Raw genomic sequence first — 27,304 nt, forward strand, 5'->3', positions numbered from 1 at the left:
AAAACAAGTGTTCTCTGCCAGGTTGGCAGGAAAACGACCCAGAGGAAGACTAAGATATAGGTGAATTGATATGGTACAAAGTGCCTTAGACGACAGAAATATAAGATCTGATAATATTGGAGTCTTGACAAGTAACAGACTGATCTGGAGGAAAATTGTAGATAGGAAGTTAGTAATGATGTAAATTTTTCATGTAGTACTATCATATCCTGCACACCCCTTGAGGGTACATGGCAGGAATTTGATGATGATGATTTTTTAGGCTTTCTGACCATGTTCATTTGTCATAGATTGTAGTTCTTCTTTACTCTCTGCAATGAGTACTATGTCATTGGCAAATCTTAGATGGTTGGGGTGCTTCCCATTTATATTAATTCCTTTCTCTTCCCAGTTTAGTTTTTTAAATATTTCTTCCAATGTTGCACTGAATAGCTTGGGTGAAAGTGGATCTCACTGTCTTATTCCTCTCTGTATTCGGAATGGTTTCCTGTGTTTAAGTTTTACTGTCACTGTTGCTTTTTCGTATAGTTTATTTATTAGCCTAATAAATATATTTCTTTTCTATATTCTGTTTTTCCAATGCTTCTATCATTTTTTCTTGAAATATGGAGTCAAAAGCTTCTGTGTAATCTATACACATCATATGAAGGTCTATTTGGTATTCATTAGTTTTTTCTATTAGTACGAATATGGTCTATTGTAGAAAATATTTTTCTAAAACCAGCTTGCTCTACTGGTTGAGCTTCATCCAACTTTATCATTAATCTATTCAGCAATATTTTTGAAAACATTTTATATACTTGTGATAATAGGCTTATAAGTCTGTAATTATTTCTTCTTTATTTCCTTTTTTGTGGATTAGGACTATAATTGCATTATGGTCCTAATGTTCAGGGGCATTTTCTTGTTTGATGATATCATTAAATAACAAATTCAGTTCCTTCCATAATGTCCTTCCTCCTGCCTTTAGATGTTTAGTCAGTATTCTATCTTCACCTGGGCTTTTGTTAAATTTCATTTCTGCAATTGCTTTCTTCACTTCTTCCACCATTATTTCTGGTATCCATCTTGGTATAAAAGTCTTCATATATTTTCATCATTTCATTTCTTTTGTACTTTATTTCCTTGTTTTTATTTTTGTGACATTTAATCCAGTTCTTTCCCTTATTAGTTTCCTTTCTTATTACTTTCAATGATTTATTCATTCTATAATTTCTTTTACTTTATTGATGTTATGGCATCTAATATCATTTCTTATTTCTCTTCTCATGTTTTCTAAATTCAATAAATTCTATTTCTTCCCTAGTTCCTTTGTCTTTTGCTTCTCAATTCTTAAGTCTTTAGTATTCTGACTTAATCTATTAGTTCCTACTTAACTTTCTTTCATGTTTTTATTATTTCAACATTACATTTGTCTATTGATGATATATTGTTTTCCATTCTTTTTTCATTTGCAAAAAGTTTGTCAAAATCTTTTCAAATTTTTGTATACTCTGTTCTAATCATTTCATTATCTATTTTAGCACCAGTTCTTTTTGTTTCTCTCCTATTTTTTCTATTGTTTAATTTTGGTTTTAGCTCTGACCATTCTATGGTCACTAGCAAAATCTTATTTATTACTGATATATCCTCTCTTAATTCTTTTCTGTTACTCAAAATAAAGTCTATTTCATTTTTCGTAGTATCATCAGGCAACTGCCATGTCCATTTTTGTGCCTTCCTCTTTTTTATAGAATGTATTCATTATAAATAGACCCTGACTTTCTGTAAATTTTACCAGTCTTTCTCCTCTTTCATTTCTATCTCCCATACCAAATTCTCCTATACTTGTTTTGTTATTGTCCTTCATTCCAATTTTATAGTTAAATAGACTATAGTCCATTTATGCTGATTTAATCTTAGTCTTCTAAATTCTTCATAGAATTTCTCTATCTCCTCTTCTGAATGTCCAGAAGTGGATGTATAAATTTGTATTATTTTTAGGTTTAACCCTTTATTAACATTTATAGTCATAGGTGTAATTCTTGTTGTTACTGGTGTAAAATCTATTATCTTGTCCTTTTTCTTTTTTTTTTTATCATCAGTTCCACTCCTTCCTGTCCTCCTCCTCCTACTGTATGAAGTATATACTTCCTTTCTCAATAACTTGGTTTTCATTCCTTCTTACTTCAGAAAGTCCTATTATATCCCAATCTAATTTGGAGAGAGAGCCTTATCTAGTTCTTCATCTCTATCTTCCTTCAAAAGTGTTCTTACATTATACATACTTATATTTAGATTTCTTTTTTTTTCTTTGCTTTCTTGTGCATATGTATCCCATTTTTTACTTCCATTTTCAACCTTCCTTGAGGATTTAAGTTGTAATCCTCATTGGAATGGGAAGGAGTCCTTTCCAGGTTGAGAGAAATGATGCCCATTTGGGCTTTGGTTTTTTCTTTCTTTCTTTCTTACTGTCATTTGAAGGGTTTTGGATCTAAATTCCCAAGATGACCAGTCAACTTGGGAATTTTATTTTATATCTTTCTACCAGGTTTTATTTCAGCTGCGCCACTGGAGATCTGATACTGTTTATAGTGGCTCATAAACTGAGGAATAGAATGCTACAGAAGCAGATAGTGGAAACTACAGTTTGAAAGGAAAGAGACATCCTCTTGCCCTCGAATTGCTCTAATACATCCAACACACATTAAATGTAAACTATCATGAGTTGGGAAATACAATTAACCAGCTGAGGTTTAAAATTACAAAAATGAGAAAAATCAACCTTAAGTTTAACTATTTATATTAGGGATACAATGTGCAAGTGGTCGTAATACATGCAACAGTTCAGCAGCTAGCCTCTCATTTTTTAATGGTGTGGATGGAAAATGAATTTTTGGCCTACTGTTATCATTCTTTCCATCAGAAATAGGAACTTTCCATGTTCTTCTAGTCAGGGGTGGGGCTAGAAAAAACAGTGCAAAACATGAAATTATCATCAAGGTGATTAAACAGTTTATATAATTAAGCTAGCATTATTTTATACCTATGATTCCAATTTCATCTTTATATAAATAGTCATTATAATTTAGATTTTTCTGACTATTTTAAAACAATTACAGTCAACTTTCACTGTAGTGAACTTGAAAAGACCAGAGGAATAGTCTTTAAACATTTTTAAGTAGTGTATAAATTCCACATAGAAACCATTTATTAACCGATTATTTTTAATGAGTTTAAATTGCTGCTGATTTCATGTACATTTCAGTACACTTTAGAGTGTGAAATAAAAAATACAATACCAGTTAAACCACGAGCAAATTAATGGAAATTATAACCCAGATAACAGCAAGCACGTGCACATCAGGCTTTTCATCTAAGATGACCAAACCTGAGGTAAGATTTTACCTTCTGTCTTGTTCTATTGATATGAATTTCTTTCCAATGATGATGAATACTCTGATAAACTAGTAAACATAGGCAATTTTTGTATGCTTCCATAGTAATTGATGTTTTCTCTTTCTTGTATGTGCTGCTAGTTCTTTTTTTCCCACATCCACATTGATGTATTCTGATATGTATCTTTCTCCTAATTAGCCCCCCCCTTACATAGTAAATTCCACATGAAGAAACAATCTCATTTACTCCCATGGAGAGGTTTTGGAATTAGAAGGAAACCCGAGATCTTGTTTAGTGGAGAAAAAGCAACTTTTATTCCTTGTTGATACAATATCTTTGCTATCTTGTCAATAGCAGCCCATACACAAAGGAGTAGTGCTGCCCCCCCTCTATATATTGTCTCATTTGTTTGTCTAAGAGACTCCTTTGCAAATTTCTCAACCAATTATTTTTATTGAGTTTAAATCTCTGCTGCTTTCATTGGGAAGGATTACACTGAAGTATTCGAGATCCTGGGTTCTCTTCTCCATATTGCTGGAAATGTTATATGCCATATTCCAAGGACTTTTCATAAGACTAGTTTTTGTGACAGATAGTGTTGGCTGGACTTTGGAGATATTTCAACATGTGCATTGGTTTTCAAGAGACTTAACAGCTAAGTTTATTTTGTTTGGAGACCTTCAGGAGAGTATCTAAAAAATGCAGGGGTGTTGTTTTCTGATTTGATAGTGAACTTCATAAGGATGAATGTTGTTATGATGAACCAAATCCTATAATTTTTTGCAGAACTCAGCCATATGATGAACGCAAAATCCACATGTTATAACCAAATTTTAGGTCATAATTCCTTAGGACCTTTTTTTTTTTTTCAAATGATTCCACGAAGAAGCTAGCTAAAATTGGAGAAAGTAACAATACCATACCACCACTGTTGTCTTTTCCTTACAGTTTGGTCCTGGGATTGGAAGAATATGCTGCTGATGTATGTGTGTTAATGCTTTAGTACTGGAAGGCTCTCATGTTGGAGGTTTAATAGAGTATTGACAGTATTAGGAAAAGATTAAAAACTAATTTTAATGCTTCCAATATTTCATCTCAGTCATTGAGACAAATTAGACTCCTTCCTTAGTCACCTCAATAGTCTAATCCAAGAATCTAGTTTATGATGAAAAAGGAGAACAATAGTTTATGCTTCCAAGACACCTTAGGAATACGCCTTCCGATATAATAAGAAAACCCACTTGCACAGGCAGATACATTCACAAACTTTCCCACCAACACCCTTTTCAACAATATGGTATCCTTAAAACTAAGAAGCAGAGCATATAATCTTTGTTCTAGGAACCTCTCAACTAAACTCAACCATATACACAACACCTTCCTATCCAATGGCTACAGTGATTACAGAATTTAAAAAAAATAATCAGTTCCTCCCCATTCCTTGGCCATCTCTTCGGAAGGATTTCAGAAATGCCATTACCATTCCCTAGTTTGTGACACATCAGAAAAAACAGTCAGTCATTAAAAAAGTACAACCTCTACACAGATTTTAAGTCCCACCGGAAGCTTGCTACTTTATCCATTCTGCCAAAGATAAGTTCCCTTCTTTCTCAGTGTCTGGAATATATAAAGTACCCTGTTCCTGCAAACTGGCTTACTTCAGACAGATAGGTAGATCAGCCACTGGCAGGTTAAATGAACACAAATCTTAGATCTACAATCATGATTATGGTCAATCTGGCCTTGCAGACCATGTATTGAACACAACTCATAGGATCTTCTGTAAGAAAACCACCATAGTAAATTTAAATTTCTGAGTGTGCAGAAGCACTCAGAAATCACCCTAATCTAAAACAAATATGGATGCATAAAACTTACCAAATTTTGGGAAACAATAATTGTAAGAGGTCCCAGGCCTTCTACAAATGCCCTTAGGAGGAACACCATCCACTTTAGAGTCACCCACATGTTTCATTAGGTACTGTGTTGTCTTTGTGTATGTGTTACAAGTGTTATTTGTACTCCTTGAAGACGTATCAGTGACTGAGATGAAATACTGGAAGCATTAAAATTAGTTTTTAATCCTTTGCCTAGTGCTTCAATACTTCATTAAACCTCCAAGATAATGCTGTTGATGTAATGTGAAAATAAGTTCACAGTGTCTAACAGAAGTAGTTCTTGTAGTGCTATGGTTTTCTGATTGAAGTACACTGGTTTATTTATTTAGCATTTGGCTAAGAAGAATACATGCATATGACACCACACACACACACAAAAAAAAAAACCATGTACAAGACAATAAAATGCAGAAAAGAATACAATAATGTGAAGTGACACTGTAGTCATATATACATATAAAAATATACAAATAAGCATAAAATTAAAATTGAATGTGCCAGTCAACAGCATCTGTAGAAACTATTATAAAGTCAGTTACTGGTCCCAATGTAGGCCCTGTGAGGACAGTCAAATGTGATATGTTGTATAGTTTGGTTATCCTCACCACAGTCACAAGATGAGTTTGGTCTTATTCCTCAAGTAAATAAGGAAGCTCAACACCTACCATGGTTGATGCAAACTCTATTTAGGGAGGTCCATATTTTTTGAGGTAGGTCAAACCCTGATGGAGGGCTGTTTGGATTAAACACAGTCTGCCAGATTACTGGGGCTTTGGCATTCCATTCCGTGTACCATGCTCTTGTTGCATCATAGCCCTCAGTGACAAGTCATTGTACCATTATAATAGGCAGGTGTCTTGACTTACGTCTCTCTGATGTAAAGCTGTCAATATCAGAGTGTATAGGATGATGTCCAGAGTAGGACTTACAATACCGAGATTCTGAATATTGTGTCCTTTTCTTTTCTTTTGGTATTCAAATACCAGTTTTTTGGTATACTAATTAGAAACTAATTCTTTATGATTCACATAAAGGTATAAATCATTAACATTACTGAATTTGCAACTGAACATTTCTTATACACAATACAAATGTAACAAACCTAAAAATGTCATGAAACTTAGATCTTGTTTGCTAGAGACACTCTTTTGCACACAAATGAAAATGTAAATGTGTTACACTGAGTAATGACATACCACCAAGATAAGATGCAACAACTAACTGACTAGCTCTCCTAGAACTGTGTTACAGTTCATTCTCAGAGCTGATCTCTAGAAACGAGTATTGATGAATCTGTGAAGTCAAAGAAATAGTTGTTTTATGACTGATTCAAATTATGTGACATGCTGTAACCATCCAAGGAATAGTAAGGAGGAGGTGCTTAAGGGTCAAACTATATAACTGAGAGGAGACCTTCACATAGCCTTCAAAGAAATGCGGAGAACTGACCAGGGCTTCTGACCTAATGTCCAATCCTCACCTTCTCGTGGTGCACCCTGTTAGGTATCTACCTAGATACTGAATGGACGAGGATGGGCTGGCAATTTGGGATTTAGCCCACCAAATTGTATTCTTATTGGCTTAAACCAAATTTTCAAATGATGGTACAACATGACAGAATTTCAAGCCAGCTGGAGCATTGCCTGATTAAACAAGGCCCCCACTGTTTTAGGGAACCAGGGTAAACAGCGAAAAGTCAAATGCTACTGGAACAAATCCTAAAACTTACCCTAACTCAACATCTCCAGAGTTCAAGATCGGTACTATCAAGATAAGAAGTCTGAATGACAAAGAAATGGAGCTAGCTGAGGAATTGGATAAGTACTAGATCGACATAATAGGGGTGACTGAAACAAAAAAAGACAAAAACTGGCGAGATCTTTCTGAGCAATAAATACAAAATGTTATATTCAGGCAATGACAATCAAGGAAAAGAAGGAGTAGCCATAGTATTCAACACAAAATATGAGGCTAATCTTCTTGAATGGCAGGCAGTCTCAAGAAGAATGATGTGGGCAAATATGAAAATGGGGAACTAGACAATGAGACTTATTTTTGCCTATGGTTCCACAGAAGGTTCTACTAAGGTAGAAGTGGAGGAATTTTTTTGAAGCTTTAAAGAAAGCAAACAAATACACAATGAAAAATTGGTCCTTGTTGGGGATCTAAATAGTAGAGTAGGAAATGATTGTGAGACATACAAAATATTTTGGGAAAATTTGGAGAAAAGAGCAAAGCTAATAATAATGGCAAATATCTGTTGGATTTCTGCTCAGGACATGGACTGCTTATTACTAACACCATGTTTCAACATAAAATTGTACACAAATTCACATGGAGAGAAGAGGCAAGGAATAAGAAAAGTCTCATTGACTATGTTATTGTTGATAGTGATGTTTTACCACTGGTGCAGGCACTGTCGGCGCCAAGTGATTTTGCGACCTAGGCAAAGTTTGCAAGTGCGCCCCTTATTTCATAAACTAAAATGTTTCTAATTGACATTAAACAAAATAAAATTGTCTTTCAGGTTAAATTAATAGGGCTTTTTTATTTTCTTTCTTAATTAATTTGAAAATTCTCTATTATAATTCATTTACAAAAAAAAAGTTATGAACTGCCAAAATTTAATATTTTAAAACGTTAACGTTTTAAAATATTTATCTTAACTGAATTTTAAATAGCCGTAAGTTCAAATCATTTAGGTAAGGAACAAAAAAGAACCAAGAGTTAAATAGTAAAATAATGGGATGTGTGAGGGATAAGGAAAAAGAATCGACACTTAAATCATATATCACTATTTAATTTTGATATTTAGTAAAGTATGAATAAAGCATAGCTTGAAGTTTTGCGCCTCTTCATGGCTTGCACCCTAGGCAGTTGCCTAGTTTGCCTAAATGGTAGCACCGGCCCTGGGTGCAGGACACCAGAGTGTACAGATATTTGAAATTAAAAGTGATCACCACTTAGTCTTGAGCAGGATAAAACTGAATTTCATATTGAAAAGAAGAACATGCAAGAAAGTTTTAAAGCGAATAAAAGGTGAGCAGCTCTCAGATGTGAACTGTAGACTAAAATACACAAATATTATTCAAGAAAAATGAAAGAGTTTGAGAGCAGGAACCAAACCTTGGAGATTCAGTGGCAAGCCCTGAAGAAAACACTACTGATTGAGCCAGAGAGGCATGTGGTAAGGTGCAATTTTGCAAGGATAGAAAAAATCAGAAATCCATGGTGGACACAGGAAATTAAAGATGCAGTGAAGGAAAAGAAGAAAGCATATCAAAAGTTCCTGGAAAATAAGTCAGCTTGTGCTCTTAGAGAATACAGAGACAAATGTAAAAAAGTTAGCAACTGTAAAATGAGCTAAAGAAAAGTCATGGGAGGACTTTGTTAAGAAAATAGAAAATAAATATCAAGAAGGTGGCAAGATATTCTGGAGGTTGTTGAAGAAGCTCAGAAATGGAGCAAAGAGTGCTGTAAAAGGAATTAGAGATGATAAAGGTGACATGAAAACAGGAGAAAAAGATATCCTTGAAGTACGGAGTAATTACTTTGAAAAACTGCTAGATGAAACAAGCAGTGATGACAGCACAGTTGTAAAAAAACACTGACCAGGCAGTCAGGAATACATATCCATACTTGAAACAGAAAAAGCCATCAAAAGCCTGAAATGTTGGAAGGCAGTAGAAGTAGATGATATTCCACCAGAAATGCTGAAGTATGAAGGTGTAAAAGTCTTACAGTGGCTGCACTGCATAGTTCAGAGTGATGAATTCCAGATGATTGGAGTAGAGTTCTCATAGTACCCATATATAAAAAGAGAAATAATAATGAATGTAAGAATTACAGAGGTATTTCTCTACTGACTGTTCCTAGTAAGATATATGCAAGTATACATGAGAAAAGGTTGAGAAGGATTGTGGAAGAGAAGCTAGGTGAAGAAGCAGTTTGATTCAGGCCAAACAGAGGCTATCAGGATCAGATTTTCACTTGACGACAGTTAGTTGAGAAATCATGGGAATATATCAAAGATCTGTATTTAAGTTTTGTAGATCTGGCAAAGGAAAAGGCATATGACAAGGTGCCAAGAGAGAAGATATTCCAAATGCTACAGTTATATTGTGTTAATGGGGAATTATATCAAGCAACACTTAGTCTTTATTTGAGTTGTAAGTCAGCAGTGAGAATTGAAGGAAGCACAGGAAAATGGTTTAATGTTAAATCTGGTGTCAGACAAGGATGTTCATTATCCCCTCTTTTATTCATTATATCTATATGGATCGCATTAAGAAAGAAAGTGGTATTAAACCTAATATCAAAATTGGAGGTGTTAATCTCAGCTATTTGCTTTACACGGATAATGTTATACTTCAAAATAAATCTGCTACAAGTCTGCAAGATTCCCTGACTAAAATTGACTGACTGACTGACTGACTTAATCCTGTATTTCCATGAGATACTTTTCTCATCACCTAGTCTATGACAATTAAAAACATAGTAGGGGAGAGTATACAACCTTGCCTTACTCCTGTCTTTGTTTTAAATGGTTCTGAGAGGGTATTTCCATGTATTACTTTAATTTAAAAATCTTCATACATTTTTTTAATTATTCTTATTATTTTTTCTGGGAGTCCATAATGTCTAAGTCATTTCTATAGGGAAGATCTGTTTATACTGTCGAAAGCTTGTTCAAAATCGATAAAATTTAAATACAAGCTTACTTTCCATTCCAATGATAATTCATAAAGTAGCAATGTGGTCGGTGCATGATCTATCGGCTCTAAATCCTGCCTGTTCTGGTCTTAGTTGTTTTTCTATTTTGATTCTTTCTAGTATTATCCTTGATAGTATTTTATTTATAATACTCAGCAATGTTATACCTCTCCAATTTTTGCATTCAGATAAGTTCCCCTTTTTGGGTAATTTAACCAGTAATCCAGTATTCCATTCCTTAGGCCACTCTTCTGTTTGCCGCATCTCATTTAATAATGGATATAATATCTCTGCTATAAGTTTTGGATTTACTTTTAGTATATCGCCTGGTAGATGTCTGCTCCTGGTGCTTTACCTGTTTTGATCTGAGTTATTGCTTTTGTAATTTCTATGTTTGTTATTTCACTCAAATTTATATCTAACGATGCATTTTGTTCATTTAATTCTAGGCTCTGGTCACCATCAGTCATTTCTTGAAATTTCTGCGAGAAGAATTCTACCCATCTATTTATCTGTTCCTTTTCATTTAATAATAGTTTTCCTTCTTTATTGTATATAGGAACTATGGTTGTGTCGTCCTATCTTGCTTACTGATCTAATTATGATGATTAGTTGAACTTATCCTTACTTCTTTAAATTCCGTTTTTTATTTGTCAGATGTTGATTGATGCTGATCTGAATATAAAGAAATTTATATTATCCTGCGCCACCTTATATTCAGATTAGTCTATATAATATAGAGGAATCAATCATCAACTAATGTTTGCAATCTCACTTTTCTACAGGCCGAGGTTAATATTATCATTTAAGGCTTCTGCAAGGTCCAATAAATTTTTATGAGCGGTGCAATGAAAGGAAATCAGGCAAACATCAAATTGAATTCAATAAAACAAAACATTTAATGCAGGGTTATATAACATGTACATCTAAGAATAACTTTCTAAACAAGATAATGCAATTGAACAAATCCAAAATCGTGGTGAGGGTGAAATATTTTTAATAAAGCAAGTTTTTAATATGTAAATTTATTTATTAATAAATTGGTTAGTGATTAGGAAAAAAAATTTTTTTTTTGTATATGCAGCACCTCCACTTAAAATTTTCACCGGCTGCCACTGTAGCCGAGTAAACCAAAGGAAATTCCAAAGAGTTCTTTTGTTACGTGGCAAGTAAGAGGAAGAATGACCATGGAAGATCAACTTTAATGAGTGATGATGATAATGAGGTGACAGAAGCATAGAAATCAGTGGAGTTACTGAGTGACCACTTTGCAAGGGTATATCATCCAAGTAAGGTTACTGCTTTAAATATGTGACAGATGCTGATGTAGGAACAGAAGTGGATGAATTGACAGTTCTTAGGATATTGCAGAATCTCAATGTAAATACAGCTGTGGGATTAGATGGGATATCAGCTAGGGTTTTGTGAGAGTGTGCAAGGGAACTGGCAATGCATCTGACTAGGTGCTTTAATTTAATTCTCAGCTCTCATAGAGTTCCAAGGGAGTGAAAAAAGGGCAAACTAATTCCCTTGCATAAGGGAGATTGTAAGACTGCAGTAGCAAATTATAGACCAATCAATATTTCAGGCGTGGTGATAAGTATTAGAAAAATTGATTAAAAAAAGAGAATTCAAGAGTGGATCAATAAAAGTACGATAATGGGTGAGGATCAACATGGCTTTGTGAAGGAATTTTTTTAAGGCTTTGAGGTCTTTCCTGAGTATGCTTCCAGATGGTGAACATATCTACATACCTCCAGACGTGGAATTTTGGGATCGTCTATATATTGGGACTTCTTCCTCAAATTTGTCCATGTGTGGGTTTGCAGTGGGAGGAGGTAGAGGTGGGCCCGTCACTGGGCAGTGTTTTTGGTGGTACAGTCTTGCTTTCAATCTTCTTTCTTCACTTGGAAAGGATGACTGTACTGCCAAAGGTGTGGTTTGGTGATGGGCTCGCTTCTGTCTCCTCCCATCGCGGATTTATGCATGGATGGGTTTGAGGATGAAGTCCTGGTACGGATGGTCCTGAAGTTCCATGTCTGGTGGAGATGTGTGGTTACGTTTGTTGTCTGGAGGCATACTCGGGAAAGACCTCAAAGATTTTGCACAATTCCTGAACAACTGCCATCGAAAAATCAAGTTCAGACTAGAAATGATGGAAGAAGTGTGAGATGTCAGGTGGAAGGAAATAGGTCTGCAAAGATCTTAATTCATGTATGAAACATTCAAGACCTGTGTTATGTCAGCAATCACCTACAAGTTTTGCACAACAATATACAATATGATAATAATTAGAGAGTTCCAGCGGCATATTATATTAGCAGGATTATGCTGCAAGAAACTGAAGAGGCAAGGGATCTTGGCATATTGGTGGATAGGAATTTAAAGTTCAAAGGTCACATAGCAAAAGTTGCAAATACAACTCAGAGGATAATTGCAATGTTGAAGTGAACCTTGACATGTAAGCATAAGGAAGTTATTTTGCCTCTTTATAATAAGGCTTTGATAAGGCCACACCTGGATTATTGTGCACAGATATGGTCTCCTGGGTTGCAAGGGGATAAAGAAGCTGTGGAAAGGGTGCAAAGAAGAGTTACAAAGATTATATCTGGATTAAGGGATTTAGATTATGAGGACAGATTGCGAGTATGTGGATTGCAGACTCTTGCTAACAGGAGAAAAAGGTGTGATATGATAGAGGTCTATAAACTTTTGAATGGGTCTTATAGGATATCAGTGGATGAAATTTTTGTTATATGGAAGAACATGGGGGCATCCGTGGAAGTTAAATTTATTTGCAGTCAAGAAAGGGATAAGAGCTAAGTTTTTCTCCCAGAGATCAGTGAGTGAGTGAGTGGAATAACTTGCCCTTAGGGGGGGTAGGAGTGCATCTAGTGTGAATGAATTTAAGGGAAGGTATAATAGCTGCTTTGGGTGATTTATAGCCTCCCTCGATGAGTCCTTGACTCCCTGGAGGTCTAAGATAATAATAATAATAATAATAATAAAATATCTCTGAGATATAAGTAGCTATTCAGTTAGGTTTAAAGATTAAAGCCAAAAATCTTAGATGACATAATTATTTCTATCACAACCTGTCTCTATTCTATGAGACAAATCATATCATCTACACATTAATTTAGTTCTAGTGCTTAGAATAGATACAATGCATTAGGTATCAAACATTCAACTCTCAGTTCTCTATATTCTGCAAATTAATAGAAAATAGTTCTCACAATTCAAAGTTCCAGAATTCACAATAAATATTTTTATAGTAGCGGTTCTCTAATTCACTTCTAGTCTATAAACATTTAATTGAATCACAAGGCAGTTATTAATTCAAGGGGGAAACACTTTAGTGCTTCATTCTTTCGACTATTTATAGTTAAAGGCATTGCTAGGGCTAAGATATATTGGATGGTACTAATCTTTATTTGCTTCACTCTGGATGTAAAAGGATAAGTCTTACTGGGTTACAACTTCTGCAAATTGAATTCACTTAGGCACATTTTCAAAATTCCTGTTAACTAATTACCGTGGGGAAACACAATTCAAAGAAATCTTCACTATGTTAACTGAAATATTAAACACAGACTTACATAAGTCTTGACACATTAGATTTACGTTATGTACTAATTCCTTATCTTCCACTATGTATTGACTTCAGCTCTGCAGCTTTCTTCCCTCTAATCATTAGGAATCTATCATAATATCAAAATTCCATAGGTAGTTTTTAATGCCTATTTATTCCCGGTCCTTTCCTTATCGTTTTTTCCACATATCTCCACTTGTTTTTCGTTACACACGACCAGTCTCTTCGCTGTCCCTAAGCTTTCTCCTTGTTTACTTTCATTTTCCAATTAACTGCTTTTATTCTTCCCGCCAAAATCCGGTTCTAGCCAGTTCAGCTTACATCTACAGGCTCCTCTCCATATCATAGCCGTTCACGTTCTAAGCATGTGCTAACTAAAAACAACTCCGTTTCTCCTTTACTAGCCAATCAAATTCAATCAGAAGAATTACATAAAATCATATTAGCAGAATTCCACATATTTACATTCTCTTTCAGAAATAATAAATAAAGAAATAATCCATAATTCACATAAAATACATTTAAATATGATAACTGCAAATTCTTATAATATATATGCACAGCTTCTTACAACATTAACACAGGAATAAATAAAATAAATTGAATGACATTATAATACAGAGTCCTTTCAGTACTAATACATATTCTAGATTAAATAATTAAACAATAATAAACAAACTCAAAGTAATTATATGAATAATAATTTACGAGCAAGAGATTAACATCAAATAATATTTAAAAGTGTTGCTTAGGTTATGGCAGATAATGTTAAATGTGAATGAAGTATTATAATTCTCAAATATCTTCATTCACAATTTAACACTATCCATTTGTTTCTTTTTCCACTTAATTTCCTTATAATATCATACAACTTTCTAGTATCATTTATATATGCAGCATCCTCTGCCTCTGGGGCTAGATTCTCTATGTATTTTCTTTTATCATTTTTTGCACTTCTTTTTATTTCTTTGTTAATTGCTCTATATCTTTCTGCTTGTTCTTGTTCAACATTTTTGCCAATCTGTAACAGTTTCTCTTTTATTCTATCTCTCTCTTCTATTTTTAATTTGGTGTTTTCTGATATTCTTTCTTTGTATGTATTAGTTTGAAATCCCAATATCTTTTCTGATGTGCTTATTAGTATGTCTTTAATCTTAGTCCGGGGTGCTTAAGGGTCAAAGCTGTATAACTGAGAGGAGACCTCCACATAGCCTTTAAAGGAATGCGAAGAACCGACCAGGGCTTCTGACCTAATGTCCAATCCTCACCTTCTCGTGGTGCACCCTATTGGGTATCTACTTGGATACTGAACGGACGAGGATGGGCTGGCAATTTAGGATTTAGCCGACCAAATTGTATTCCTATTGGTTAAACAAAATATAGAATGATCGTACAACATGACAAAATTTCATGCCGGCCGGGGCGTCGCCCGGTTAAACAAGGCCCCCGTTGTTTTTGCCAGGGAACCAAGGTGAACAGCGAAAAGTCAGCTACTGGAACAAATCTGAAAATAAACCCCAACTCAACATTACCAGAGTTAAAGATCGGTACTATCAACGTAAGAAGCCTGAATGGCAAAGAAATGGAGCTAGCTGAGGAATTAGATAAGTACCAGATCGACATAATAGGGGTGACAAACAAAAAAGACCAAAACTGGTGAGATCTTTCTGAGCAATAAATACAAAATGTTATATTCAGGCAATGACATTCAAGGAAAAGAAGGAGTAGCCATAGTATTCAACACAAAATACGAGGCTAATCTTCTTGAATGGCAGACAGTCTCAAGTAGAGTAATGTGGGCTGAGGAATTAGATAAGTACCAGATCGACATAATAGGGGTGACAAACAAAAAAGACCAAAACTGGTGAGATCTTTCTGAGCAATAAATACAAAATGTTATATTCAGGCAATGACATTCAAGGAAAAGAAGGAGTAGCCATAGTATTCAACACAAAATACGAGGCTAATCTTCTTGAATGGCAGACAGTCTCAAGTAGAGTAATGTGGGCAAATATGAGAATCGGAAACTGGACAATGAGACTTATTTGTGCCTATGGTCCCACAGAAGGTTCTACTAAGGTAGAAGTGGAGGAATTTTTTTGAAGCTTTAAAGAAAGCAAACAAATACACAATGAAAAATTGGTCCTTGTTGGGGATCTAAATAGTAGAGTAGGAAATGATTGTGAGACATACAAAATATTTTGGGAAAATTTGGAGAAAAGAGCAAAGCTAATAATAATGGCAAATATCTGTTGGATTTCTGCTCAGGACATGGACTGGTTATTACTAACACCATGTTCCAACATAAAAATGTGCACAAATTCACATGGAGAGAAGAGGCTAGGAATCAGAAAAGTCTCATTGACTATGTTATTGTTGATAGTGATGTTTTCTCCTGGTGCAGGACACCAGAGTGTACAGAGGATTTGAAATTGGAAGTGATCACTATTTAGTCTTGAGCAGGATAAAATTGAATTTCATATTGAAAAGAATAACATGTAAGAAAGTTTTAAAGCGAATAAAAGTTGAGCAGCTCTCAGATGTGAGCTGTAGACTAAAATACACAAAGATTATTGAAGAAAAAATAAAAGAGTTTGAGAACAGGAATCAAACCTTGGAGATGCAGTTGCAAACTCTGAAGAAAACATTGATTGATTCTGCCAGAGAGGCATGTGGTGAGGTTGTCTGTAAGGATGAAAAAATTAGAACTCCCTGGTGGACACAGGAAGTTAAAGAGGCAGTGAAGGAAAAGAAAAAAAGCTATAAAAGTGCTATAAAAGGAATTAGAGATGATTATCTTACAGTGACATGAAAACAGGAGAAAAAGATATCCTTGAAGTATGGAGTAATTACTTTGAAAAACTGCTAAATGAAACAAGCAGTGATGACAGCACAGTGGTAAAAAACACTGACCAGGCATGCAGTCAGGAATACATATCCATACTTGAAGTAGAAAAAGCCATCAAAGGCTTGAAATGTGGAAAGGCAGCAGGAGTAGATGATATTTGACCAGAAATGCTGAAGTATGGTGGTATAAGAGTCTTACAGTGGCTGCACTGCATAGTTCAGAAAGCCTGGACAGAGGGACGAATTTCCGATGATTGGAGTACAGCTCTCATAGTACCCATATATAAAAAGGGAAATAAAACTAAATGTGAGAATTACAGAGGTATTTCCCTACTGAGTGTTCCTGGCAAGATCTATGCAAGTATACTTGAGAAACGGTTCAGAAGAATTGTGGAAGAAAAGCTTGGTGAAGAACAAGCTGGATTCAGGCCAAATAGAGGCTGTCAGGATCAGATCTTCACTTTACGACAAATAGTCGAGAAAGCATGGGAATATAACAAAGATCTGTATTTAAGTTTTGTCGATCTGGAAAAGGCATATGACAAGGTGCCAAGAGAGAAGCTATTCAATACGCTGCAGTTATATGGTGTCAGTGGGGCATTATATCAAGCAATACTTAGTCTTTATTTGAGTTGTAAGTCAGCAATTAGAATTGAAGGAAGTACAGGAAGATGGTTTAATGTTAAATCTGGTGTGAGACAAGGATGTACATTATCCCCTCTGTTATTCATTATCTATATAGATCACATTATGAAGGAAAGTGGTATTAAACATGATATCAAAATTGGAGATGTTAATGTCAGCTCTTTGCTTTATGCGGATGATGTTATACTTCTAAATAAATCCGCTACAAGTCTGCAAGATTCTCTGACTAAATTGAATAGCTGTTGTAATAGATATGGTATGAAGGTCAGCAATAAAAAGACAAAGACAATGAAAATAGGCAGAATCATTGAAAATGTCAACTGTGTTGTGAATGGAGAACCTGTGGAACAAGTAAAACATTTCAGCTATTTAGGCACGATTTTTAATGAAGATGGTAAATTAAATATAGAAATAGACAACAGAATCAGCAAAGCTGGTATAGTGGGAAGTCAATTGAATAAATTCATATGGAATAAGAGAGAAATTAGTCGGAACACTAAATTAGCTGTATACAAGACAGTGTTCAAACCAGTTTTAACTTATGGATCTGAGAGCTTGGTCAGAAGTAAAACACTTGACCAAAGACTAGAGACCACAGATATGAGAGTCCTGAGAAAGATTATAGGTGTTAACAGATGGCATCAATGGCAGTATCATATTAAAAACGAGGATATTAGGAAAGAACTTGACATTGTCAGCATCCAGGAATGCGTTAGCAGAGCTTATCTCAGGTGGTATGGTCACTTAAACAGAATGGGCGAAGAAAGATTAGCAAAACAAGTGTTCTCTGCCAGGTTGGCAGCAAAACGACCCAGAGGAAGACCAAGATATAGGTGGATTGATACGGTACAAAGTGCTTTAGACGATAGAAATATAAGATCTGATAATGTTGGAGTGTTGACAAGTAACAGACTGATTTGGAGGAAAATTGTAGATAGGAAATTAATAATGATGTTATTTTTTTCATTTTAGTACTATCATATCCTGTACACCCCTTGAGGGTACATGGCAGGAATTTGATGATGATAATGATGATAATCTTAGTCCATTTTCCATCTATGTTATCTCCTTGTCTTTTTTTGAGTTTATCACATTTATCCTGTAGTTGTTATAAATTTATTTCTAATCTCTTTGTTTTTGAATTTTTCAATTCTAAACCTCTTCCTACTGTGCACTGTTTGTTTGTTTTTACTTTTATGATAGCTGTTAGAAGAAAGTGATCTGAATATGCCTCGGCTCCTCTTTCAACTTTTCTGACATCCAGGAGTGATTTCCTCCAACTCCTTGATATAAGTACATGGTCTATTTGGTTCTTTGTCTTTCTATCTGGTGCTATCCATGTCCAGTTGTGTATTTTTTTTTATGTTGGAAGAAACTCCCTCCTATTACAAGCTGACTGAACATACAAAAGTCTATAAGTAACTCTCCATTTTCATTTATTTCTCCTTATGCATACTTTCCCATAACAATTTCTTTATTAGTATTATCATTTACAACTTTAGCATTAAAGTCTCCAATTATAAGTTGCATATCTTTTTTATTTTTTGTTTCTATACTTCTCTGCAGCATGTTTATAAAAATTATCCTTTTCTTCCTGGATCACATCATTTGTTGGTGCATATATAACAGTTATTATAATGTTCTGCTTGCCAGATTTAAATCTAGCATTTAGTATTCTTTCGGATATTGGGTTCCACTCCATTCATGCACCATGAGCTTTCTTTGTCATCATCAGGTATTTTGGTTCCCAGAGTAGATTAAGTAGTGACCAGAGTTTAATTTGATTTTTCCAGTTTCTATCCATCTTGTTTCGCTTAATCCCATTATTTCTAATCTGTATTTTTCTAGAACTCTCGACACTTGGTATGTCTTCCCAGTTTCGAAGATGGTTCTAACATTCCAACATCCCAGTCTAAGTTGTCTTTTGGTAAGGTATCTGTCACTTTCTTCTGCACCTCTGCTTCCCCAGAAGGGCTTTCACAGAGGTACCTTATGTTTGTGGCAGTTTGTGTTCTTTTTTCTTCATCCGGTATCACATTTTGGAAGGTTTCAGTTTGCATAGCAAAAATTTTTTTCTCAGACCGGGTTGCTAGTCCTGCACTCAACCCTCCCCATTTATCCGGGCTTGGGATCAGCGTGCCAAGTTTTCACTAAACATGGCTGGGTTGACTAAAATTGAATAACTGTTGTAATAGATATGCTATAAAGGTCAGCATTAAAAAGACAAAGACAATGAAAATAGGCAGAAACATTGAAAATATCAACTGCATTGTGAATGGAGAATTTAGAGAACAATTAAAACATTTCAGCTACTTAGGCATGATTTTTAGTGAAGATGGTAGGTTAAATATGGAAATAGACAACAGAATCAACAAAGCTGGTATATTAGGAAGTCAACTGAATAAATTTATATAGAATAAGAGAGAAATTAGTCAAAACACTAAATTAGCTGTATACAAGACAATGTTCAAACCAATTTTAACTTATGGATCTGAGCGCTAGGTTAGAAGTAAAACACTTGACCAAAGACTAGAGACCGCTGATATGAGAGTCCTGAGAAAGATTAGGGACATGAACAGATGGCATCAATGGAAACATCATATCAAAAACAAGGATATTAGGAAAGAACTTGATATTGCCAGCATCCAGGAATGCATTAGCAGAGCTAATCTCTCAGGTGGTATGGTCACTTAAACAGAATGGGAGAGGAAAGATTAGCAAAACAAGTGTTCTCTGCCAGGTTGGCAGGAAAACAACCCAGAGGAAGACTAAGATATAGGTGAATTGATATGGTACAAAGTGCCTTAGACGACAGAAATATAAGATCTGATAATATTGGAGTCTTGACAAGTAACAGACTGATTTGGAGGAAAATTGTAGATAGGAAGTTAGTAATGATGTAAATTTTTTATGTAGTACTATCATATCCTGTACACCCCTTGAGGGTATATATTAGAAATTTGATGATGAATAGTAAGGAATGGTGTAATGAAACTCTTCAGTTCAGTGTTTTACATAATATAATCACAGATATTCAAAATAAATTTTTACAGACCAATATGATGAATATTTATCAGAAGTAATTAGTTTAAATATGAATTTTTAATTGAAATAAATGGACTATGCCCAAATAAATTCAAACTTAGACTTTAATCCCTTCTTTACCTTTCTTTTTTAATTAATTTTGAAATGTTATTAATTTAAATATTTTCAGGCCCAGAAAATGTCTTCATAAACACAAAAAATGAAGCTCTAAGTCTTCAGTGTGGTTTTATTATTTGACAAAAACAATGGTTAGCTAACACAATTGTAAAAATCTTCAAAAGAAATTGTGGTGGGGGATCTATGAGCGAGTTCCATATGCATCTGAAGACAATGCATGATATACATTTAAGAAAGAGATTTTCAGGCATCTAATTCAGAAAATGATGAAAATGAACTTACTACGGCAAAAGGGAGAAAGCTAAAATTTGTATTGACTAATTACTTCAAGAGTGATAAAAGAGAACAATAAGAAGTACTAGTTCATATAAAGATCGAATGGCTTACCATTCTATCTTTTCTGTACTTCGATTGATATCAGAAAAGGATTGATCACCAGAGGTTTCAGTGAATTACCCAAATTGCCAGTAACCATTAAAACAATGGTACTGCATCACAGCAGTCATACTGGAAAAACAGGTAATATTAAATGAAACGGCTCAACTTAGTCTGATTTTTGATGAGTGCACATCGGTAGATAATAGTTAAATATAAATATTCACTCTGTTGGGGGCCTTTTGTGGAATATCAAACCATCACACGTGTATAGCAGTATGCCAACAACGAAAAGCTTATTACAATTAGTAGAAAACAAAATAGGTGAATATGGTCTCGGTCTTTCTAGACAGAATCTGCATAACAACTGATGGTGCATCAATTATAACCAAATTTGGTAAACTAGCCTATGCCAAACTGCAGCTTTGTGTTATCAAATCCACATAACAGTAACAGATGTGTTTCGTAAGTCGACAGTAAATGGAGATATACAGAAATATACATACTGCAGCAGAATTTGGCAAAGAAACCATCTTGCAGTTAGATTCTAAGAGCCATTAGAACATCATCAGTACAGTAGTTCAGAGAATACTAGGAATAACATACAGTTAGGGTGCATGATTACAATGGAATCTCAATATGCTTGCAGTAACGTGTTATAGAAGTAAATTAAATATAACTGAAAAAAAAATTTTTTTAAAAAAAACATAAAAAAATAAAATATATATTATTATTATTATGGGCAGCTCCAAGGAGTCCTTAGACTCATCGAGGGAGACCCAACATCATATCAAGAACAACTATTCAACATTCACACAGTATCTATCATACTTCACCTTGAACTCTACAGCCATGGCACCCACAACACTCTGGCAGCTTATTCCACTCATTCACCACTCTCCAAGTAAAAAATCTAGCTCTAACACCCTTGCTAACCACACTCTTACCAAGCTTCCATGGATGGCCCCTGGTCCTCCCACTACCAGTCCTATTCTCAAAAATATCTTCTGAATTAATCTTATAGAAACCCTTCAGTAATTTGAATGTCTCAATCATATCATCCCTTTTCCACCTATCAACCAATTTCTGCAGCCCACAAATCTTCAACCTGTTCTCATAAGGTTCATTCCATAGTCCTGCTATTATCTTGGTCACTCGTCTCTGGATCCTCTCCACCTCCTCCTCATCGAGAAGAAACCCTGGCGCCCATATCTGGGCACAGTAGTCTAGATGGGGTCTTATCAAGGCTCGATACAGAGGAACAATAACCTGTTTGTCTCTGCTCGTTAAAGTGTTTTTCAGCAACCAATTGATTTGATGAGCTGATTTTGCCACTTTTGCGATGCGTCCCCTAAACTCCCTATCCACCAATCCCAAATCCCTGGCCTCAATCTCCTAGAGTACAGTTCCACCAATGTGATATACTGCTGCTAATCTTTTCACCCCAAAATGCAAAACCGTACATTTTTCCACATTAAATTGACATCCATTCTCCTTAGCCCAGTCCCCCAATCTATCCAAATCATCTTGCAAAAATTTCACATAATGTGCATTCACTATTGCTCTACCCAACTTTGCATCATCCGCAAACAGATGCACAGTTCCTCTCAGATCCTTTCCTATATTGTTAATGAACAAATTAAACAGTAGTGGTCCAAGAACAAAACCCTGTGGCACACCACTAGTCACAGGCCGTCTTTTGGACTCTACTCCTGAATAAACCACTCTCTGATATCTCTCCATCAACCACCCTCCTATCCATCTCACTAACCCTATATCCATTCTCATATGCTGCAGTTTACTGATTAAGAAAGATTATTTTACACAATCTTGCATGACAATTTCCCATACTTTAAGAATAGTAAGAACATCGTTTTGGTTTAAATTTGGTCTGTTTAGTAGGGCTTCAGCACTTTCTTCATATAAACGTTCATATTTATATAAAGATCTGTGTAAAAGTTTCGACTTCTCCCAATGGATTCTATTGTTTGGATTTTCAACTCCATGTTGGGAGAGACCAGATTTCTGCGGTTTGAAAAGAAGAATGTGATCTTGATGTTCCGAGATGCGCTTCTGAACAGACCTACCTGTCTGACCAAAGTAAGACAATTTGCAGGAGCATGGGATCTCATAAATGCCAGGTAACATCAGAGGTGAGAGTTTGTCCTTAGGAAAAGGTAAAAAGTTATAGATTTGGTTGATAGGTTTGTAAGTAGTGGCAAAATTGTATTTCTTCATAATTTTTGAAAGACGTTTGGAGATGCCTTTGATGTAAGGTATGGGAATCCTATGGTCCTCTTCTTGTCTGGGTTGATGTGTGGGAAGTTGACTGATTATTTTTTTGAGTTGTTTTAAGATTATATCCATTTAGTATAGCTGTATTTTTTTCATCATCATTATCCATCTCAGAAATCTGGCATCATTAAATCACTAGTTTCCAGAGAATTCCAAATTCTGCTCCTCTGAAGATTCTCTAAACCAAGAACTAGAAATAATCAAAAATACAGCTATACCAAATGGATATAATCTTAAAACAACTCAAAAAATAATCAGTCACCTTAACACACATCAACCCAAACAAGAAGAAGTCCACAGGATTCCCATACCTTACATCTAAGGCATCTCCAAACGTCTTTCAAAAATTATGAAGAAATACAATTTTGCCACTACTTACAAACCTATCAACCAAATCTATAACTTGTTACCTTCTCCTAAGGACAAACTCTCACCTCTGATGTTACCTGGCGTTTATGAGATTCCATGCTCCTGAAAATTGTCTTACTTCGGTCAGACAGTTAGGTCTGTTCAGAAAAGCATCTCGGAACATCAAGACACATTCGTCTTTTCAAACCGCAGAAATCTGGTCTCTCCCAACACGGAGTTGAAAATCCATTGGGAGAAGTCTAAACTTTTACACAGATCTTTATATAAATACGAACGTTTATATAACGAAAGTGCTGAAGCCCTACTACACAGAGGCCAAATTTAAACCAAAATGATGTTCTTACTATTCTTAAAGTATGGGAAATTTGTCATCCAAAATTGTGTAAAATAATCTTTATATATATATATTTTTATTTTTTTCAGTTATATTTAATTTACTTCTATAACACGTTACTGCACGCATATTGAGATTCCATTGTAATCATGCGCCCTAACTGTATGTTATTCCTACTATTGTTTGAACTACTGTACTGATGATGTCCCAAGATACTTGGGATGAAATATTTACAAATTAAATAGTCATTACTGTGGTTATTACATGTTTTTTAGTGATGAGTTTAAATATTGTGTGCAGAAAGCTTTAGCTCATTTAGATACAAGGATTAATTTCTGTGAGAATGAATTTAATTTATTATCTGTAACTATATCTACACTATTGCTTGTAAAGTTAGTAATAGATGTTTGCCACAAAGAGGCAAATCTTAACTTTAGATGCTGCCATAAAATTTATGACGGAAAAGCTTGGCAATCAAGATTCTGAAATAGCTAGAACTGCCTGTGGAACTCCATATTTCATAGAGGTGTGCGAATTTATCACAGGTTCCTTAGCCTTTGCAAAGTGGGATACAGGATGATAGCAAATTATTCTCAGACTCAGTAAAGATACTACAGCAAAGACTACACTTTGCTTAATAAAATGTTTTTCTCCTTCAGAAATAGAACAGAATTCAACCTTAGAAGACTAACATCGAACAGAACATTAGTAAATTTGTTCCAAAATAAGAAATTGGCTGACTGAGTTAGTCATTAAAATATACTTTTAATGATTTAAATAATACAGAAGAATTTCCATACTGAATGTGCTCCAGATAAGATTTATACAATTATACTAGAGAAGAGGCTACGAGCCCAGTACTGTAAAACTTATATTTGAGCACTTCTGCTCAAACATCATTTCTTCCAGATGCCTTTACATATTTTGGGTTTTTTCATAGCTTTTTCTGTTTTAACTATTGATGTACTCCATTCATCTTGAATATTTTCTACCACAATTCTATAATTTCTAGTTCCACTCCAGACATACACAGAATATCTTTTACAGTATACTCTTTCCTCAATTTCTAATATTTTTCAATAGCCTCCAGAACATTCCTAATATTTTCTTCTATATTCTTACCATGTTATTGGAAGTTTATTTTGCACTTGGTTAGACTATAATAAATTTAGTTTAATCCTTTATCCAAGTGCAAGCAAACAAAGTTTACGCCTGAAAATATCTTCAGGACTGGGGCAGGGTGGTACATCCGTAGGCAACTCGTAGTAAAGGTGGACCAAGCTCTCATCACTTTGTCTCAGTATCTCCCACAATGCAAAGAACATCTCCTTGTGGAGATGTATGATGCTATGCATTAAGGGAAGGGCCACTACCCAGACCGGTTTCGACCTTTATTGAGTTCTCGTCAGTGGGAGGCAGACCCAGAAGTGGTGATACTAAGGCAGAAGCAACGGAGAGGTCATATTTACCTATATGAGGTGGTACACCTGTTGGCAACTGATATGGGTAAATATGACCTCTCCATTGCTTCTGCCTTAGTATCACCACTTCTGGGTCTGCCTCCCACTGACGAGACCTCAATAAAGGTCGAAACCAGTCTGGGTAGTGGCCCTTCCCTTAATGCATACAAGGAGATGTGCTTTGCATTGTGGGAGATACTGAGACAAGGAGTGATGAGAGCTTGGTCCACCTTTGCTACGAGTTGCCTACGGATGTACCACCCTGCCCCAGTCCTGAAGATATTTTCAGGAGCAAACTTTGTTTGCTTGCACTTGGATAAAGGATTAAACTAAATTTATTATTATCTTACCATGTTAATTTATTTTTAAACAGTATTGATGAGAACACAGACTGATAAGAAAATATTTATTAACTTATTTGCTGATATTTTGCTGGTAATATATCCAGCAACTTCAGAGCACAGAAACAGTTTGTCACAGTATGCGAAACAACAACAATCTGGTATAACAATGGGACTAGTTTAAACAACTGTAACGGACAACACAAAAACTAAAGTCCTAATTAGGCACCATCTATGTTGGGGGGGGGGGGGGGGAGAAAGCAAGTATTCATTAGGTCTTAAGATTTAAGGCCTACCAAATTTTTGGTAACTTTATAATGGCCATACTTGTTGAGGTTTGGAATATGTTTCAAGGCTTCTGTTGATTCCAAAAACAATCTCTTTGACTTATGACTTCTGTGTAGCTCTTTTTTTTTCCAATTGATCCTGTGTACAAGGGGTGTCTAAGGCATGGTCTGCTAGACCCGACTTGCCACAATGACAGTGCTGGATGTATTTTTTATGTTCACTGAGGCGAATGTCCACAGTTCTTGCTATCTGTCCATAGTAAGCTTGATCTCATACATATCGAATTATAGATTGGGATCCCACCAACTCGCAAATTATAAAGTGTGCAAATTATTGAAAAAAAAAACCACTTCCTGGCCTAAAGAAACAGTTAAACTTGAGCCCTTCCATGTTAAAATATCCAGAATATATGGAGCACATAAAAACACAAACAAGGTACACTCTTATGCATTATTGTGGATAGTATAAACAGTCCCACATACAAACTTGCTAAACTACTAGCCACTCTCACAATCACTTCTCCCTCCTTTGTTAAAAATACTGTCCACCTAAAAAGTATTTTAGAAAACCATACCTTACAAAAAGTTCAGACATAACAGTGAATTTTGACATCATTTCACTATTCATAAATAGTACCATTAACTGAAACCCTTGATTTACTAAAGTCACATTTTCTCCCCTAATATATTTGAACTATTTAAAATTCATAGTACATACAGGTTATTTTACATGGAAAGGGAAAATATACAAACAATTAGATGGGACAGCAATGGGCTCCCTTTCCCCCTTTAGCTAATTTCTACATAAAACACTTGGAAAAGCTAGCTATCAATACAGCCACTCTCAAACCAGTGACTCAAACAATAACATTGCCAGTAACTCTGGCAATGTTATGTTGATGATGTGTTTGCTATTTGGCCACATGGTCCAGACACATTGGATACATTCTTATCACATTTAAATAGCCAACACCCAAAAGTCCACTTTATAATGGAACTGGAAGCTAATGATTGTCTGCTTTTCCTGGATATACATCACATCTTCCAGATGGTTCCTTATCTTTTTCGATTTATAGAAAACCCACACTCTCATAAAGCAGGAGTTTATTTGCCTTAGAAATAATGCCATAAGCGAGAATTATGGTCTTAAGAAGGAATATATAAAACATAAAATGAATATTAAATGATAAAAAACTGCTGCACAAAAGATTTACATATTTAAAAAAATAACATAAGAAAAATTTAAAATTAAAAGATTCTTTGGAAAAAAAAAAACAACTCATTTCTATATCACTGGGTGAATTGGCAGGCGTCGAGGATATATTAGGAAGCTTCGGTGCAGCTTTTTTTTTTTTTTTTCCAAAAAAGGCCTCAAGTGCCATCTGTTTTGTTGACTTTTGCATCTTTTTGTTTAAAATAGCTTGATACCAAGCAGAAGCATTATTCATTTTGCGGGAAAATTTACTAAATCATTCAAAGTCTGAATCTTGTGATTCAAAGATTGCTTGAGCTTTTTGAGAAGTTTAAATGGTTCTTCTAGGCCTTTTAAAGTGAAAAACCAAGTTAGAGCTTCATATTTGTTAACTTCTTTGTCTTTTTCTTCTTTGT

At 35.0% G+C, this 27,304-nt stretch overlaps 2 protein-coding genes across 2 annotated transcripts in view; one reads left to right on the forward strand and one right to left on the reverse strand.

The window, feature by feature from the left end:
* Nucleotides 1–27,304, forward strand: part of LOC150092747 (uncharacterized) — a 236,806-nt gene that overhangs the window by 206,622 nt on the left and 2,880 nt on the right. The window lies entirely within an intron of this gene.
* Pex16 (peroxisomal biogenesis factor 16) overlaps nt 1–27,304 on the reverse strand; it is a 131,488-nt gene that overhangs the window by 39,278 nt on the left and 64,906 nt on the right. Inside the window, exon 5 of the mRNA XM_090414466.1 lies at nt 2,795–2,944. Within this exon, the coding sequence (XP_090270592.1) occupies nt 2,795–2,944 (150 nt within the window). The remainder of the gene's footprint in view (nt 1–2,794; nt 2,945–27,304) is intronic.

Source organism: Typopeltis vanoorti, chromosome 25 (genome assembly GCF_054136105.1).
Source record: "Typopeltis vanoorti isolate ZY-2024b chromosome 25, IOZ_Tvanoo_1.0, whole genome shotgun sequence".
NCBI classification, from domain to species: Eukaryota; Metazoa; Arthropoda; class Arachnida; order Uropygi; family Thelyphonidae; genus Typopeltis; species Typopeltis vanoorti.